This window comes from Toxorhynchites rutilus, chromosome 3, assembly GCF_029784135.1.
Source record: "Toxorhynchites rutilus septentrionalis strain SRP chromosome 3, ASM2978413v1, whole genome shotgun sequence".
NCBI classification, from domain to species: domain Eukaryota; kingdom Metazoa; phylum Arthropoda; class Insecta; order Diptera; family Culicidae; genus Toxorhynchites; species Toxorhynchites rutilus.
Genome location: NC_073746.1, coordinates 39383752 through 39400359, shown reverse-complemented (window position 1 = coordinate 39400359; position 16608 = coordinate 39383752). Strand labels below are relative to the sequence as shown.

The following is a 16608-nucleotide window of genomic DNA, read 5'->3' as shown; positions in this document are numbered from 1 at the left end:
CGAACCCAACTCAAAACAAGTTGAACAAGAAATACATTCGCATCGACGGAATTGTGCTTCATGTGTTCAATTTGTGAAGCGAAAATAATAACAGATTGTCAGGTAGAATGAACACATATTTTAAAACAGAATTTATGAATGAAAATAAGCCTAGAGTAACGGGTTTCCTGTAAGCGGTGGAAAAATCGTGAACAAAAATGGTGTCTGATAATGATTTTATGTTATAATGATGTGTTTTAGCAGAAAAAAAAAACAGGAAATTTATATCAACATTTTCATTCTAATGCAACTTAAAATCTCAATTCCTCTTAATTCTGAAGAAATTTGCGAATTTCATGTCATTCCGTTACTCCAAATTTAGCTCGTGAGCCTCTTCTTGCAGCATACTTCTTGATCATACATAAAATCGCTAGCCCTACATTTCATACGACCGTTAATGATGCTGGGGCGAACCCAAAGTCGCCAAGGGCGACGGCGTCGATGATGAAAAGCAGCAAATCCAATTATAATTTCAGCAGAAGCTGCTAACACAACGTCATCGTCATCCAGCCTTTCTGATACAAAGCCGCGCTGCAACCGAAAACAGCTGAATATTTTGCTAATATATTAGAACTTCATAGCCACTTAACTGATCTGTTAGATCAATCCTATGATTCATTTAACTTCAAGAGAGGAATCTGTAGATATCAAGTTTTGTAGGATGAAGCATAAAGTAGAGCGGATTTTCTACCTGCTTACCTTGACGAGATACTAAAGGTATACATAACGTTTACTTATCACTTATTCATGAGTCATAAGAGTATGATCTACTTTCTATGAATAAATTCTACGCCGGCAAAGGAGTACATATTCTGTCTAAGCCATTATTAGTGTTTGTTATTATCTTTTTTGTATGCGTATGATCTTGCTGATATTATGATCGGTTTCTCCCACATTATAAACAAACTCTGCACTGCAGACAATCCAGAAATAGCTCCCTCTGCGGTAGCTCAGTCAACATCCGACGATGATTTACCTAAAATTAGCCTGTGTTCACGGAAAGGTTCCGTTTTTCTTGCCCGACTCGGCTCTGGAAACTGCCTCTGATGCTTCTTCTCTCCTGAGGATGATTGCGCCGGCCGATGATGGTCGTCGTCATCATCGTCAGCGCAGTGACCATATCATCGGGTCGGCTGATTACACATCATGATGCTCTCTTTCTCCGTTGGCTCCGTTGTTGGTCCGTCCGTTTGGCTGACGACGGTTCACAGAGTCTAGGCGTCAAGAATTTCATTCGTGAATTTACTTTCGCAGCCGAAGGGAGTGTTAAGTGTCAGTGATAAGCGTGTGCCGGCGAATTCCAGGAATGAATGCCATGACGACGATGACGAGCAGGTTGAGGTTTGCGGTTACAGTGGTGGCGGCACTTCTGACAGGATTCGCAATCGCAGTGGAAGGATTTCCCCGTAAGTTGTTGATGTGTACCATATCTGATCGAGTTCTATAATGCGGTGACCGTGAAGCACGGTGTCACAGACTGCAGTGTCTCCCCCACACCGGCACGAAAGAAAAAAAAAAAACAAAATTGTTCCGCGTTCCCGGCGATCAATGCAAATGAAAGAAAAGCGAAACAAATGCGTGATTTGTGTGCGCTTTCTGTGCGTGTGTGTGGGTATGTGTGAACGAGAGCAGGGGCTAGCGATATTTGCCTCATGCCATGAGATGGAATCGCCCCTGCAATTGCTCTATAGTTATGACCTCTCGAGTAGTTGGATTGGTTACAGTTCGCGCAGTAAGGTGAACAAATGCAGGAAGTACAAACGAAACGGGTTATTAGCACTCGACATTGGCCTTGAAACATTACTACTTGTATGTACATACATGTATGCATTATAAAACACACCGATGGTTCGAGAGTACGTGATTGAGACGTTTATCGCAGCCGGCTTGGAACAGAGAGTCGCTAAAGTTAGCAGACGTGGGACGGATATGGTATTCCTTGAGTGATAAAAACATCGGTCAAGTTGCCTACGTGAACGGCCTTTCTCAGTTCCAGAATGGAGCATTCCTACAAATTTTGTATGAAATCTCTTATGATGGAATGCCGTCAGCGGAGTGATAGCCACCATTTAGTATACAAACCGAGTAAAGAGGTTGATCCTCGCTGTGATTGGATGCGTAAGATACCATAATCAAGAATATGGTTAACTGGCTAACTGGTTAACCACCCTACCACATTTACTACCCGTGAAAACAATAAAAGCATCCAAGAATCTGCGAAACTGATGCGTATCGCTTGCAAAAGTTCAATGCTCTGAGAGTGATCTGTGTAAGCCACTGAAAGTGTGAGTTGAACGCAATAAGAATCCTGCGTATGGTATACTTGAAGTGCTTGCAGGGTATGGGGTTGCATCTCGAAGGATTTTTCAAACAATTGAGTGCTTCGAATAGTGCAAATTCTGCGAAGGTCAACGCTTGTAAGAATAGATGTCATGTGTGGGAGGACGAGTCATTATTCGTAGAATAAAACAAGTTTGAGGTGTTCCGAATGATATTTTCGTTAATTGTAATATGAGAAGATTAATGACATCGAAAGGGTTGACATTGTGAAAAATGATGCTCAATTTACTCCTTCGTCAATTATTCTGTGTCTGCGAGCTTGAAGGCGTTAGAGCATTCAATGAAAAGATCGATAGAAACCCCCATCAGGTTTTTGTGAGAACAGAAATGTTTGTGTTGACTTATTCTCAGAAAGACACTTCAAGTTTCATCAGTTTTTGACAAACAATGTGATTGAATATCAGACAAAAACAGGATTCAATTGCAAACTTGAATGAACTTAGAATAAATAATTGTAGTAGCTATATTGTTTAATATCAAATCGCATATTCCATCAGTTGGAATCGTCTATTTGGGATTTTCTTTTGAAAGGACCTGGCCGGGTAAGGGAGTAAAAAGTGCCTCTAAACCAAATCACCAGCCGTATGACAAATATTGTTAAGGATATTAAATAAGAAATTTTGGCGGTTTATTTGAACTCCTATGTGGTTTGACATGGGATCTATAGTGAAAAACGTACTTTTTCGTTTATTTCACGCCATCCTCAAAAGCTTCGAGATAAAAAATTGAAAAAAATACTGAATGTGCATTTCACTACGGTTATCAAAAAAAAAAAATTGATCAAAAATTGTAGTATTAAAAAAAATATTGAAATTTTGATTTTTTTTAGGATTTAGAGATTCAGTACTAATTCATATTTAAATGTGTTTCTACGGCTTTTTTAGGCATGTGTGATTTTTTCAGATTTTTTTCAGTGTTGCGCGCTACAAAAACATATTTTTTTTGTATTTCCAAAGAGTCACATGTGGCTTGCAATTTTCACTATAGATCCTATGGTGTACCATATAAGGACTCAAATATATGGTACTACTGCCAAAATGTTTCATTTAGTACCATATACAATATTTTTCATACAGCTGGTGATTTTTTTTTCTCTATTATAGTGACTTTCAACACATTTCGGCTGGATCATCACTTTTACTTCCATTTTTGGAAGAATGTCGGGAGTTAGAATTGAACTCGTGATCTCTGCGTGAGAGGTATGGATGTTACCACTACGCCAGATCGCCTCCAGCTGGTGATTTGGTTTGGGGGACTTTTTACTCCCTTACCCAGCCAGACCCTTTGGAAATATAAAAAAAAATATTTTTTTGAACCGCGCAATACTGAAAAATATCACACATATCTAGAAAAGCCGTAGGAACACATTTAAATATGAATTAGAGTAATATTGAATCCCTAAATCACAAAAAAAAATCTAAATCTCAATATTTTTTGTACTTCTATTTTTTATGAATTTTTTTCTTGATACACCGTGGTAAGCACATTCAGTATTTTTTTCAAAATTTTGTCTCGAAGCTTTTGAGGATGGCGTGAACAAAACGAAAAGTACGTTTTTCATTATAGATCCTATGTTAAAGCACATAGGGGTTCAAATAACCCTCCAAAGTTTCTTATTTAATATCCTATACAATATTTGCCATACAGCTGGTGATTTGGTTTGGGGGACTTTTTACTCCCTTACCCGGCCAGAATCTTTGGAAATACAAATTTTTTTTTGTACCGCGCAACACTGAAAAAAGTCTGAAAAAAATCACACATGTCTAAAACATGACATTTTTCAATAATTTAATATAAAATTACAGATATTGAAATAATTCATATGTTCAATATCGTCACTGCATTTTTGGCCCGAATTGGACTTGGACAATATGTGGTTTCAACAGGACGGCGCCACAAGCCACACAGCGAATTTAACAATTGAGGGGCTTAGAATGAAAGGGGTGTAAGTGATTTGATCGATTTCTCTACATCGACTCTCTCATTTGGTCATAACTTTGCTGCAAATACATTCCCAGCTGTATTTGACAATGTGGGAGATAGGTCAGAACCTCATCTATCGGATTGTATAGCAAACTTAAATTGGAACGTTGAGTTATTAACTAAATAAAAAGTTGATGAAGAGAAATCGATCAAGTCACTTACACCCCTTGCATTCTGAGCCCCTCAATTGATTTATTGAAAACGAAGTTTGGTGAGGGTGCTATATTACGAAATGGCCCAGTCAATTGGCCGCCTCGGTCGTGCGATTTGACACCGTTAGACTATTTCCTGTGGGGCTACGTCAAGGTTATGTCTATGCCAACAAGCTTGCGACGATTGATGAACTTCGTACGAATATCGAACGTGAAATTGCAGCAGTATCGGCCGATTTGTGCTTGAAAACCGTCGAAAATTGGGTTCATCGTCTGGACTTCTGCAAGCGTGCCCGTGGTGGCCATGCAAAAGAAATCGAGTTCCATACACAATGGCATCAATTGTACTTTCATTGATATCCAAAACCGTTTTTGTTTTATTTAAAAAAACTTTTGTAGCGCTCTTATTGAAAAACCCGATACATGTGCGGATCGAAGAACTATGAATTATAATAGCTCTTAATTCCAACCAGGCAATGATGCAAGATAACTTTGACAAGAATCCCAGTATATTTTTGAAGGATAATTTTGAAAAAGGTAAATGTACAAAAATCAGGAAAAATCCGGATCATTTCAGAAAAATCAGGCAACATTGAGTGTTCGTTAGGATATCAGGGAACGTGTCCAAAAATCTGGAAAATCCTGAAACATCAGGAAGGTCGGCATCTCTGCCTGTAAATGATGTTAAAATGAACCCTATACCACAAAGAAAGTTAGGGTTTTTATTAAGCAATTATTTATAACATTAAAGTTCAGTAAATTTAGATTTCAAAATGAATTGTTCGGAATTTGAGACAAAAAGGTATATGATTTGATAGCTCATAGCGGTTATCTTTGATTTTGAAAATCTGACTTTGTTTTCAGCCAGGCTTTTCATTTTATGAACCGTTTTATGAATCCAACGGTTTGTTGTACTATGGTGGTATTAATGGGCCGTACTTTTTCCATAATGTCAATTTACATTTAATAGCGACAGTGGAATATTTAATGAATTTTTCTTCCCGGTATTAACCCAGTGTTTCCCTAGTTAAGAAAATATTTTTTTTAAATACATTGTTAGTTGAAAGAATACATATAGTGACGGAATAAGATACCTAAGAAGATGCAAATGAATAATTAGGAAATCGTATTAAGTAATTTAGTTCATATTCATCTACCAGCCGAATATTAAATTATATTCTCAACAAACATAATTTTCAAAACAATCAATAACATTCAGTTTTCTTTTGTGGTACTAAATTTAGATTTTTGCCTTCCCACGTTTCAGGTAACGAAGCGAATGGCTGCCTCAGACATTCACCCTCACTTAACAAATGCATCGAACGTGCCGTCCAGTATTATGTGTCGTACATGTCCAACGGGAAAATTTCGGACCGTTACTACGTGATGTCGATTGACCCGTTAGCCTTCCCGAATGCAACCTTAGTACGGAATAGAAACATTCACACTTACTTCCTGACCAGGGAAATGCGAGGATTCAAAAACTCATTTGTGACCGATGTCAAGTAAGCACTCTTCGGAACAAATAGGTGTCATTTTTTAACGGAATATAACATGGGCAATATGTTTTTTCGTTTACTTCTAGGGCAGATCTTAACAAACTTGAGTTCCTGCTGCAATTCCAAATGCCAGCGGTAGATGTGCATGGATCCTACAGGGCGGAACTCGCAAACGATAAACAAATCGCCGAGTGGGCGCGAATGTTCTCTTCGATCCGTAAGATCATCTGACTGAGTGTAAGACAACTGTGAATATCTAGAGTCTATATTTTGCACATCATTCCGCAGGAAATTCCACACTTCGGATGCATCTCAAGGGAACGACATACGAAAGTGACGATCGAATTTACGTGCGGGTGAACATCACCGACTTTGATCTAACCATCGGTGATCACACGGTTGGCTTTGGTTGGTTCACAATGAGTGGAAACTATACCGAATACGGCCAGATGTTCGATCTCGAACGAGGCCGGAATGTGCTGTCGATCGTGGAGGCTGAGTTTACGCAGAGTTTTCGGGAGCTATTTCAAATGTTGTTGAATGAGATTTTGCGATTAGCACCGTTCGAAAGATTCTTCCCAAGTCAACAGTAGGATGTGTGTTTGTGTGTTGTACTGATGAGAGACCGTTGGTCGGTTGTTATCAGCAGTGAGACGACGAGAGTGGAATGTAAATAGAGATTTATTTGTAATAATAAACTGTATTTATTTTTGTACGTGTTGTTTGGCGATTGTGATGATACATTAGCCTGATCAATCTGTTGTTGGCATTGCATTCATTCCCGACTAATTTGGCGACTGAGACTGTACTAGTTTAAACGACGATGCAGTGGTGTAGCGTGATCGGATGACACCCGAGGCGGATATTTCGGATGTCACCCCTCCAATCAAACCTTGTTAAGAAATTGTTGTTTGCGTTCTCTAATGAAAATTTAATTTTACCGAACAAAGAAACATATTTATTGGAAAATAAGGAAAAACGAGCAAATATCACAAAGTCAATTACTGAATCACAAACAACAGCAACAAATTATTTGAACACATCGTCAGAGTTAATAGAGCTGGTACAGTTAGTTTCAATTGTCAACGAAGGCAACCCATCTAAAAATACCTGCCGTTATATTGATGAACGCTAATAGTTTTTAATTATTTTAAACTTATTAAAGTTTAAAATAATTAAAATTAGTTAACCTGCTCATCAAAGCTTCCTTTACAAGGTACCACAAATATGCAAACTATTAGAAACAGTTTCAAAGAAGCATTTCTTAGAAGTCCCGCTTCACAATGAACTGTAGCACCTCCCATACAGTATATTGATTGACAACGTCCAGGTTAATTTTAGTGGCCTCCAAATGTCCAAGGAATCTTGGTACAAGCAACTAGTGGTTTTCCGAAACATCGTCGTTAAAATTTGTCAATATGAGAATCGACGTTTCCAGCTCGCTGTCAGTTGTTGATAACATTTGTCGAGTTTGAATTGCTTCAAAAATTTCGGCATATATTTCAAATATATAATATATAAAATAAATTGAACAGCTGAATTTGCAATAAAATTTCTATTCAACAGCTGTATCCAAATCGTAAATTATTGGCTGGATACCATTTAGACTGAAGAAGATATATTGCACTGTTTATATAGATAACGCATGATAAAATGGGCTGTTTATTTATGTATTATTACAAAAAAACTCGACGAGTTCCAGCTGTTTTGCTGTCATAAAACAGAAATTCCACCTTTTGACTTTAAGACTGGGGGAGCCCAGATTGTTCGGACCAATGAACCAATCAGAATGTGGAATTATCGTTCAAAAAAAATATAATTTTCATCATTTATTTATTCCTAATAGGTGCGAAAATTTATTCTCGATCGATTGATACATTTATCTAGAAATGGTCAAGTTATAATCATTAGAATTCTTCCATTGTTTCATTACATGCTTGCTTTTAAATCTTCGTTTGATGCCCTACACTGCAGTTCTACGCATTCTACGCATCTCATGTTCCGAAATCAACAACTGAGAAAAACGCAATCAAAGTTTTCTGCCATATCTGTCAACCAGAAGCTTTAAGCATTTCAGCAATACACCGGGGTTTTTTATAAGCAGTGAACTATTGTCTAATGAAATGTGTTTCCCTCACTTGAATCAATAAAGCTTGGATTAAAAATTCATTGTGGGACCAGAGTTACCATATCTACAAAATGATTTGTAGTTCTACAGATTTTTTAGATTTTTTGAAACCAGATACAGAATATAAAGATTTAAAAAAAAACGTTCCAATAACAGTCATGGCTTGATGTTAATAATATTTTTTCCCGTCTCACCTCCTTTCTGCCATCTACTCATAAAGCCTTTGAATGTTATTTTATTGTTTTTAGAACTACGTTTTGCTATTGATTGTTGAATTGCAAAAAAAAACTGAAACACCCGAATTCACTCAGATTCATTCGGAAACTTTATTTAATATTTTAATTTCATATCAATGACAGATCGTTTATTGAGAAACATTTAGCACAAGTGTAAGTGTTAAATTGTATATAGTAGCAGTTGTGTCAAAAATGACTTGATATATGAAACGATTTATTTCAATTTTCATAAATAAAAAGCAAGGTGTGTTCCCGCTCGAGAACGGGTCGTTTGGTTTACGCTGTCTGTTTTGTTGTGTTCATTTTCACCCAAGGAAAGTTTATACAGCGAGAAAAATTGGAAAAGTAAAAAACTCACTTGAGCAATATATGCCAAGTATAATACATAAAATCTGATGTAACAAGACCAGACATTAGATATTTTTAATAGCATCTGAAGATATCTACGTCGCTATTGAAGCTGTAGAAACAGAAGTTACTAAACAGAACTAAAACAATAAATTTCGACGAAAATTTGAGTAAAAAAAAGAAACATTAAATAAAAACATACTCGATTAATTTATTTAAAATCAAAAATTCCTTTCCTATTCGTATTCTAAGCATAAGCTTCACAGTAACTTTAAGCCCTCTTTTCAAGCGTTGACTGTTCTCCAGTTTTCGAATTGTTGTCTTATAATGCTACCTTTTAATTCGTTAAAACCATTACATTTTGGTTTGTACTTGAAATATATTATAATCAAAGTATGTATGTTGTGCAATGTGAACAAGCATGCACTGGTAACTGAATAAACTTCCCTTGCACATCAATGAAGCATTGTATTTTTACTACAGTGTATATGCTTACGGGCTTTTCGTGGATACCATCAGAATCGTCTAATCAAAAATAAATATGACAATCAATGATACTAGAGCTTAAATTATGCTTCGAAATTGAACTTATAAATTGAATGCAGTTTTTAATACAGTTTTTTTGAGCAAAAACTAAAATAAAATGGTTTTTTTAGACCAAAAACACATTTTGGCAACCCTGGGTGGGACTGTTATGCCTGAAATATCAACATGGGGCGATTGAAATTGATGTTTTTTTTGTTCGAAAGATTATGCATAAAACATCGATTTATGAAGAAGGGAGTGATCTGCAACACCTCATCAGAATATAAATCTAATTACTAACCCTTTGCGGTCGTTTGTCTGCTCTCAGTTACCACAGCTACGAATTATATTGAATACTTTCTTCAGCCATGTAACAGTGTACACTTTTTTAAACAAGTTTTAATGTCTAGTGAACTTGTTCACGAATTAATACGGTTGATACTGATTAATAGATAACGGTACTCGGTATAAACAAAAAAAAATATTAGCGTGGAAAAATATGACGATCTCTTTCAACGGACATTTATTACCGCAAAGGGTTAACAGGCATTCGCTAACAAGGTGTTCACATGATATGTTTTTTTTTTTATTTATTTGAGAATTAGTTCGTTCGTCCAAACCAGAATTCAGTGCATGAGCCCTGCTGAAGGCGTGAAATAAAATGCTTGTACTTGATCCGAATCATTTATTATGGATCTATAAAAAATACATGGTGAGACAGTTATGCCTATAATACCAACATGGGACAATTGAGCTTGATGTTTTTTTAAAGCAGACAGTAGCTTTTTTGTGTTTTTCCGGAAGACTAGACAATAGGCAAACATCGTTTTATGAAGAAAAGTGCAAATTGTCAAAAAGTAACACGAGACAACTATGCGTAGAACGGCAGTATACCTTTCCATTAAACGTTATACAATAGTAAAATTAAACAAATTTAATAAATTACGACACATAATATAATATTTGTGCTCCCGTGGCCGAGTTGTTAGCGTCCCACACTATCATGCCGGGGGTTCGGGTTCGATTCCCGTTCTGGCCGGGGGATTTTTCGTCAAAGAAAATTCTTCCAGCTTGCACTTGCACTGGTCACGCGTATTCTAGAGCTTGCCACTCCAGAGTACATTTAACGCGTGTTATTCGGCATAGAAATCTCAACCAAGTATTACTGATAATAATGACGCAAGTAATACTACGTTGAGAAGGCAAAAGTTCCACTGGAACGTTAGAGCCATCCAAGAAGAAGAAGACGACATATAAACTTATGCGAGAGGGTAAAAATGAATCATGAACCATCTTTAGCTGCTTGTATAGAACCACGTCAATATTAAAAAGTTTTCAGGGTCACTGAAGTTTTCTACTAAATAATAATTCCAAAATTTGTATCATTTAAAATAAAATCCGAAGTGATAAACAAGCAAATTCAATGAAAAAGTTTTGTAGGTCTATGTCAATAATACGATTGTGTCTTGAACATACCACTCTTTATTTCATGTTTCATTTACGGGTTTCCTGCCGATAGTCAGAGTCTCTAAATAAATTGATTGTGTTCAACGTTTAAATTTGGGGGTCTTCGTAGCCACTTGGTTACGCGTTCGCTTACTAAGCGATCGGTCGTGAGTTCAAACTCAGGACCCTCAATTGACCATCTTTGTGTTGTTATAGAATAACTACGTCCACCCAAACATCATCAGCGATGAAGATCGATCCACGGTCGAAATTAGATCGATTCATCCATACAACTGCTCTGCTCTGCAAGAAACATCGGGCTGCTGTTCTATAAATAACCCAACAATGATCAATATCAACTGTCTCCGCTGTCCGATCTGCTGAACAATGGAAGAACAGAAAGAATACCCTTACGCCGAAATGGCTACTACTGTGTAACCATAATGTAATGGAACAGAAAACATAACGCCTAAATGGCTACTACTAACTACTGTGTAATTTACAGTTTATAGAAACATAAAAACATATGTACATGTACACGATTAAAACCCGGCTCTGTTACAGTTAAAATGCTAATGAGCCTAATAAATAAATAAATGGGATAAAAAAAACCTTTAAATTCGCGTGTATGTTAATTACTTATTTCCGGTAAATGAAATCAGGATAAATTTATATTATAACATATAAGGCACACTGGTGTAAGTGGAACTTCAAAAATCATTATTTCAAAAATAAAGTTTCCTATTTTTTCCGTTGTTGATTATTTTTTCGAATTTCGAATCGAATCACACATCTCTACTATAGTCAATTAGCTATCTATATATAATATTAAACCAAGAAAAAAATCAACTGGATCTCGAGCTTAACCAAAAATTATTTTTTGGCCTAGAAAGTCCTCTTACCCCTTGGTACGAGGAAAAGTGGAAACCTGAAAATTTTGGTTTACAACATGTTTAAAACAAACTGTTAGTATTCAATTTCTTCCATTCTTTGATAACACAAAAAAAAATCAATTCAGTTAAGAAAATCAACAGAAAAAGTCTTCAAAATCAGATCAAAATATAGGAATAGTTTGGGCCCTGTTGTTGAAAATTAAATCGTACGGCAAGAGGTTAACAACGGCATCAGTTTTAACTTCTGCTCCTGAACAAACTTTGGAATCTGGAATATTTTTTTTTCATATGATCGAGCAGAATCACTTCAAAAGAATTATTCTGCGGATTTTAATTTTTTCGCGTTGATTATTAACTGTTGAGGAGGAGGCAATGCAATTGCAAGTTTCTGTCGCTGCAGCTGTGGTGTTTGTCATACTTGGGAGCGCCTTATTTGATCCTTCGACGATCTCAACAGTGTTGTCATCTAACGTTTAGGCTGCTTGCTGTGATGAGATGAAACGTTCCCATGCGGGTACGGGTACGGGGTGCAAGAGATGACTTGTGCGAGGCAGAAGTTTGAGTATCACAACATTAAAGGGCGAACACGAAATTATTGCAACACATAAGGGCATAACTTTTTTACCATTGAGTAAAAATTAACCAAATTTTGCACACTTTCTCATTGATGTGTATTGTCTATATGCAGTCAAACTCGAAGTCGTGTTTTTCGATTCAACGAAAATGGAGCTGAACCAACGCGAGTCGAGAGAACAAATTCTTTCCAAACACCTGGAATTTCCTGACCTGTCGCACCGGCAGTTGGGAAAAATGTTGAACCGTTTCCAGAGTGTTGAAGCGGTTCCAGGAGCGGTTAACGTTGGACCACGGCAAAGGAGCTGGAATAAAACCGGGACCGGAGAACAAAAAGACGGAGGGAAAGGTGAAGCGGATGATTAAAGCAAATCCCAACGTCTCAAGCCGTGATTTGGCTAAAAAGATCGGCATGTCGCAGAGCTACGTCCAGAATGCAAAGAAGAGAGCTGGACTACATACATACAAGGTACAGAACTTCCCAAACCGCGATGAGCGGCAACAATCGACGGCTAAAACTCGGGCACGGAATCTCTACGAGAAGATGCTGAAAAAATATGGCTGCTGTGTGATGGACGACGAAACGTATATAAAAGCCGATTTTAAGCAAATTCCGGGGTTGGAGTTTTTCACCGGCAAGAGCAAGTTCGATGTAGACGAAAAATTTGAGAAGAAGAAAATGTCGAAGTTCGCCTCCAAATATCTCGTTTGGTAGGCCATCTGCTCTTGCGGACTGAGGAGTGAGCCTTTCGTGACAAAGGGCACAGTAAATGGCGAGATCTACAAATCTGAGTGCCTCGAGAAGCGCCTTTTGCCGTTCTTGCAGCAGTACGACGAAGCTCCGCTATTTTGGCCAGATTTGGCATCATGTCACTATTCTAAAAGTGTCCTGAAGTGGTATGAGGCCAATTCTGTCCACTTTGATCCGAAGGACGTGAACCCGCCAAACTGTCCGGAGCTGCGCCCGGTGGAGCAGTACTGGGCAATAATGAAACGGGAACTTCGGAAGAGCAAGAAGACAGTCAAAGACGAGAAGGACAAGTTAAGAAAATGGAAAAAACTGAGAAACTGGTACCGGACTTTGAGACTTTGACGGAGGACATCAAGCGAAAATGCGTTCAATTTTACACTCAAGGCTCCATCGATTAACTTTTCTTTTGATTTTTGAAGTAAATATATGTATAAAACTACCCTAAAATTTTGGTTTGATTCTAAACATTATAAGAAAATTGGCATGACATTTTCGGTGTCGCAATAATTTCGTGTTCGCCCTTTATTCTCGATCGATTTTTGATTTAGAGCAAGAGAAACATGCTTGACCATCGTGAAATAGGACCAATTGTCCATCAGTGGTAGCGCTCGGCTAGGACCGTTCGAATAGTTGGCGAAAACATCCATCTCCATCAGTCGTTTTTGCTCGCAGCGTAGACCACTCCAGGAAATTCATCAAATTTTCTGGCCATCCAACTATTCTATACGTTTGATCCTTTAAAATAATAAGGGCTGATAATTTTTCACCAGCAGCTTCCTCCTACACTGCGTTTCACAACTATATAACCACTCATTTTTTCCGAGTTTCCAGAGATATGTAAGAAGTCGGATGATTGGAAGTATATAGTGTAGGACATTACAACTATCTATCAGGCCATTTGAACTTAATTGTTGTGTTACAGATAAAATGCTTTGTTACAGATAAAATGCTAATGAGCCTAAGAAATAAATAAAAGCTCTTCAAATCACTCATACTGCTTATAAGCTGCAACTACTATTCGTACGATCACTCCTCACAAGTTCTTGATAGGGGTTTGATCTGGTAAACAGGCTGACCAGTCTAGAATCTGAAGCCCCTATTCAATAAACCATGCCTGACTTTCCGGATTGATTTCGAATTGATGCCAAATTGCCTAATTATCACGGTGTTTTTGATCCAAAAACAGAATTAAATGAATCTGAAATACTCCATTACACTTTTGACTGTACATTGGTGTTGATGAAAAGCTATCTGAACCAGGCCGTTTTGAAAATATTTTCCTCAAACCATCAAACTGCCGCCTGCAAAGTTACGAGTTGAATAATTACATGACACGTTCCGTAAGTCCTTCCAGTATGAAGAAATTCTATTCAAGTTATATTACTTTTTATCAGAGAAGTTCTTCTGATATAGTGAAACCCATGGGATTAGCTTCCACATTAGTTTTTGGGGCTGTTGCTTTGGAGATGAGATTTTAATGGTTTGGGGAGAATTTTTTTGAAAAAGACCTGGTTTAGGTAGCTTTTCATCAACACCAATGTAGAGTCAGAAGTACAATGAAGTATTTCAGAATCGTTTATTTCTGTTTTTGAATCAAAAACACCGTGATAAGTGTCCAGTACCTGGAGAGATCCATGCTTAATTATTTGTACCTGCCGTGCGTTTCGTATGCGTGTGGACAGCCACGTAGTGAGGGTAGACAGCGCCCCCGGCAAACTATGAAAATGTTGCCCCGAAAAAATACCACTTTATTCGATTTTTTCACAAACTTTGAGTTTCTGATATTTTGAGAAAGCTCCCTTATACCAAAGTTCACTTTGAGAAGTTTATTCGTATTTAGAAGGTTAGGGAAAATCATTACCAGCTTCGCTTATTCTCTAGTCAAATCTTTGCCTTGCGTGCTTTAACTGAAGCAAAATGATCCTCAATTGCATTTGAATCAAGATCTGCTAGCGATTTATTTTCGATCGAAAAAATTGCCGAGCCATTGAGTCGGTCTTGGTTCATTTTATAACGCAGATAATTTTCAAACAATTTACGATTGCTGAAACTGTGCTCGTACGATGCGCGGTCTGTGCCATTTTTCGTTAGTGTAAACCAGATTAGCAAGCTCTTTCATTCCAGCACAAAAATTGCCTTTCAATAACATAGACATTATTTAGAAGTATGCGTTCTTATAATGCAGCTTAAGAAATAAAGTGTGTTCCAGTTAGAATTTGATCGCTTATTTTTATTCACTTCAGCGGTGGTTTGTTTATTCAGTAGTACAGAATTCGTCAAGGTTAAAGGATACACCCAAAAGTTATCGACGATGGAACGCGAAAGGCGAAAAAAAATTCGCACAATCACAGTGAGAACCCAACGTGGTCTGGAGGAAAGATTGCAAATTTCTTCAAATTTCCAAAATCGACTGTAAATACCGTACTCAAACGTTACCAGGAGACGTCGAACACCGATAAAAACTTGAACAAAGTGAAAGAAATGGTGCTTGAAAATCGCCATACCAGCTTAAGGGTGGGTTTAGACTAGGGAATTCATGTGAAGAAATATGATGAGATTTATAGAAATCGCATCAATCGTTTACACTAGCGTGAACTTCTATAATGAATATATTCATATTTTCGGTGAATTTATTCACCTGAAGTAGAACTGCATCCAACTTTAGTAATTTCTCACCAGTGAGAAATTCACAAGCGTTTACATATGCTGAATTTATTCAAGTTATATATACCTCGAATAAGTGTATCATATTTATTCTCACCCGTTTACACCTATTTTCAGGTGAATAAATCCATCTATAGCTATAGATCTCCTTAGTGTAAACCCGCCATAAGAGATATATCTAGTGAATGTGGCATTACATATGGAACGGCACAGCATATTGTTTTGGGTATGAGACGCGTGGTAGCTCGTTCTCGTTCTGAAGGACCTGAATTTCGTGCAAAAACACCATCAACAGACAGTTGCGGAAGAGATGATTTCTCAAGCCCAAAACGATCCAACCTTCGTGAAACGGATAATTACGGGCGACGAGACATAGATCTATGAATTTGACATAGAAATAAAGCAAGAATCGTCCGAGTAGCGCTTCGAAGACGAGAAAAAATTGCGTGAAATCCACTCAAAAATGTAGGTGATGCTGACTATTTTCTTCGATTGTCAACGCGTAGTACACTATGAGTACCTTCCACCGGGCTAGACAGCCAACAAAGAATATTGTTTATCCGTTTTGAAGCGTTTGAGAGATGCTGTACGTCGCAAACGCAGATAAATTTGCACGTAAGTTGATGATTTGGCAAGGGATCTGTAGTGGTGGAACGAAGACAATGGTTGTCATCACTGGGGAAAAAATTACAAGGAGGAGTGTCTTCAGAACAGGATTTTGCCATTCATTCTATCACACAATAGTCCAGTGAAGTTCTGGCCTGGCTTGACAAGCTGCCATTACAGCCGGGATGGTATCAAGTGTTATATGGAGAACAAAATCGACTTCATTGAAAAAACTATCAATCCACCAAATTGTTCGGATTTTCGAGAGATATTGGACAATATCAAAGGCAAATTGAAGAAATGTGGCAGAACCATAAAAAACAATTCAAATGCACCACTTTTCCAAGAAGATAGCAAAAACAGTTACCAGCAGTACTGTGCAGAAAATTATGGGTGGTATCACACGAAAAATTCGAAAATTCATC

General features: G+C 37.5%; 1 protein-coding gene across 2 annotated transcripts; it reads left to right on the top strand.

Annotated features, from left to right (window-relative positions):
* The first annotated feature begins 1227 nt into the window (after nucleotides 1–1227).
* LOC129777053 (uncharacterized) lies at nucleotides 1228–6728 on the top strand. 2 transcript variants are annotated; one of them, XM_055783106.1, is made up of 4 exons: nucleotides 1228–1445; nucleotides 5782–6019; nucleotides 6100–6230; nucleotides 6302–6728. In XM_055783106.1, the coding sequence occupies exons 1-4, from the start codon at nucleotides 1346–1348 to the stop codon at nucleotides 6604–6606; spliced, it is 774 nt and encodes a 257-aa protein (XP_055639081.1). In that variant the 5' UTR covers nucleotides 1228–1345; the 3' UTR covers nucleotides 6607–6728. The 2 variants fall into 2 exon arrangements, with proteins under 2 accessions (XP_055639081.1, XP_055639080.1); XM_055783105.1 differs by lacking the exon at nucleotides 1228–1445 and adding an exon at nucleotides 1762–2157.
* Nucleotides 6729–16608: the final 9880 nt, after the last annotated feature.

What these genes read in the sequence shown, in the direction of transcription:
- LOC129777053 (XM_055783105.1), top strand. Translation starts at nt 2,037, where the DNA reads ATGGAGCATTCCTACAAATTTTGTATGAAATCTCTTATGATGGAATGC. An exon ending in TCCTCGCTGTGATTGGATGC is followed by an intron (nt 2,158 to 5,781) that starts GTAAGATACCAT and finishes CCCACGTTTCAG; the next exon opens with GTAACGAAGCGAATGGCTGC. An exon ending in TCATTTGTGACCGATGTCAA is followed by an intron (nt 6,020 to 6,099) that starts GTAAGCACTCTT and finishes GTTTACTTCTAG; the next exon opens with GGCAGATCTTAACAAACTTG.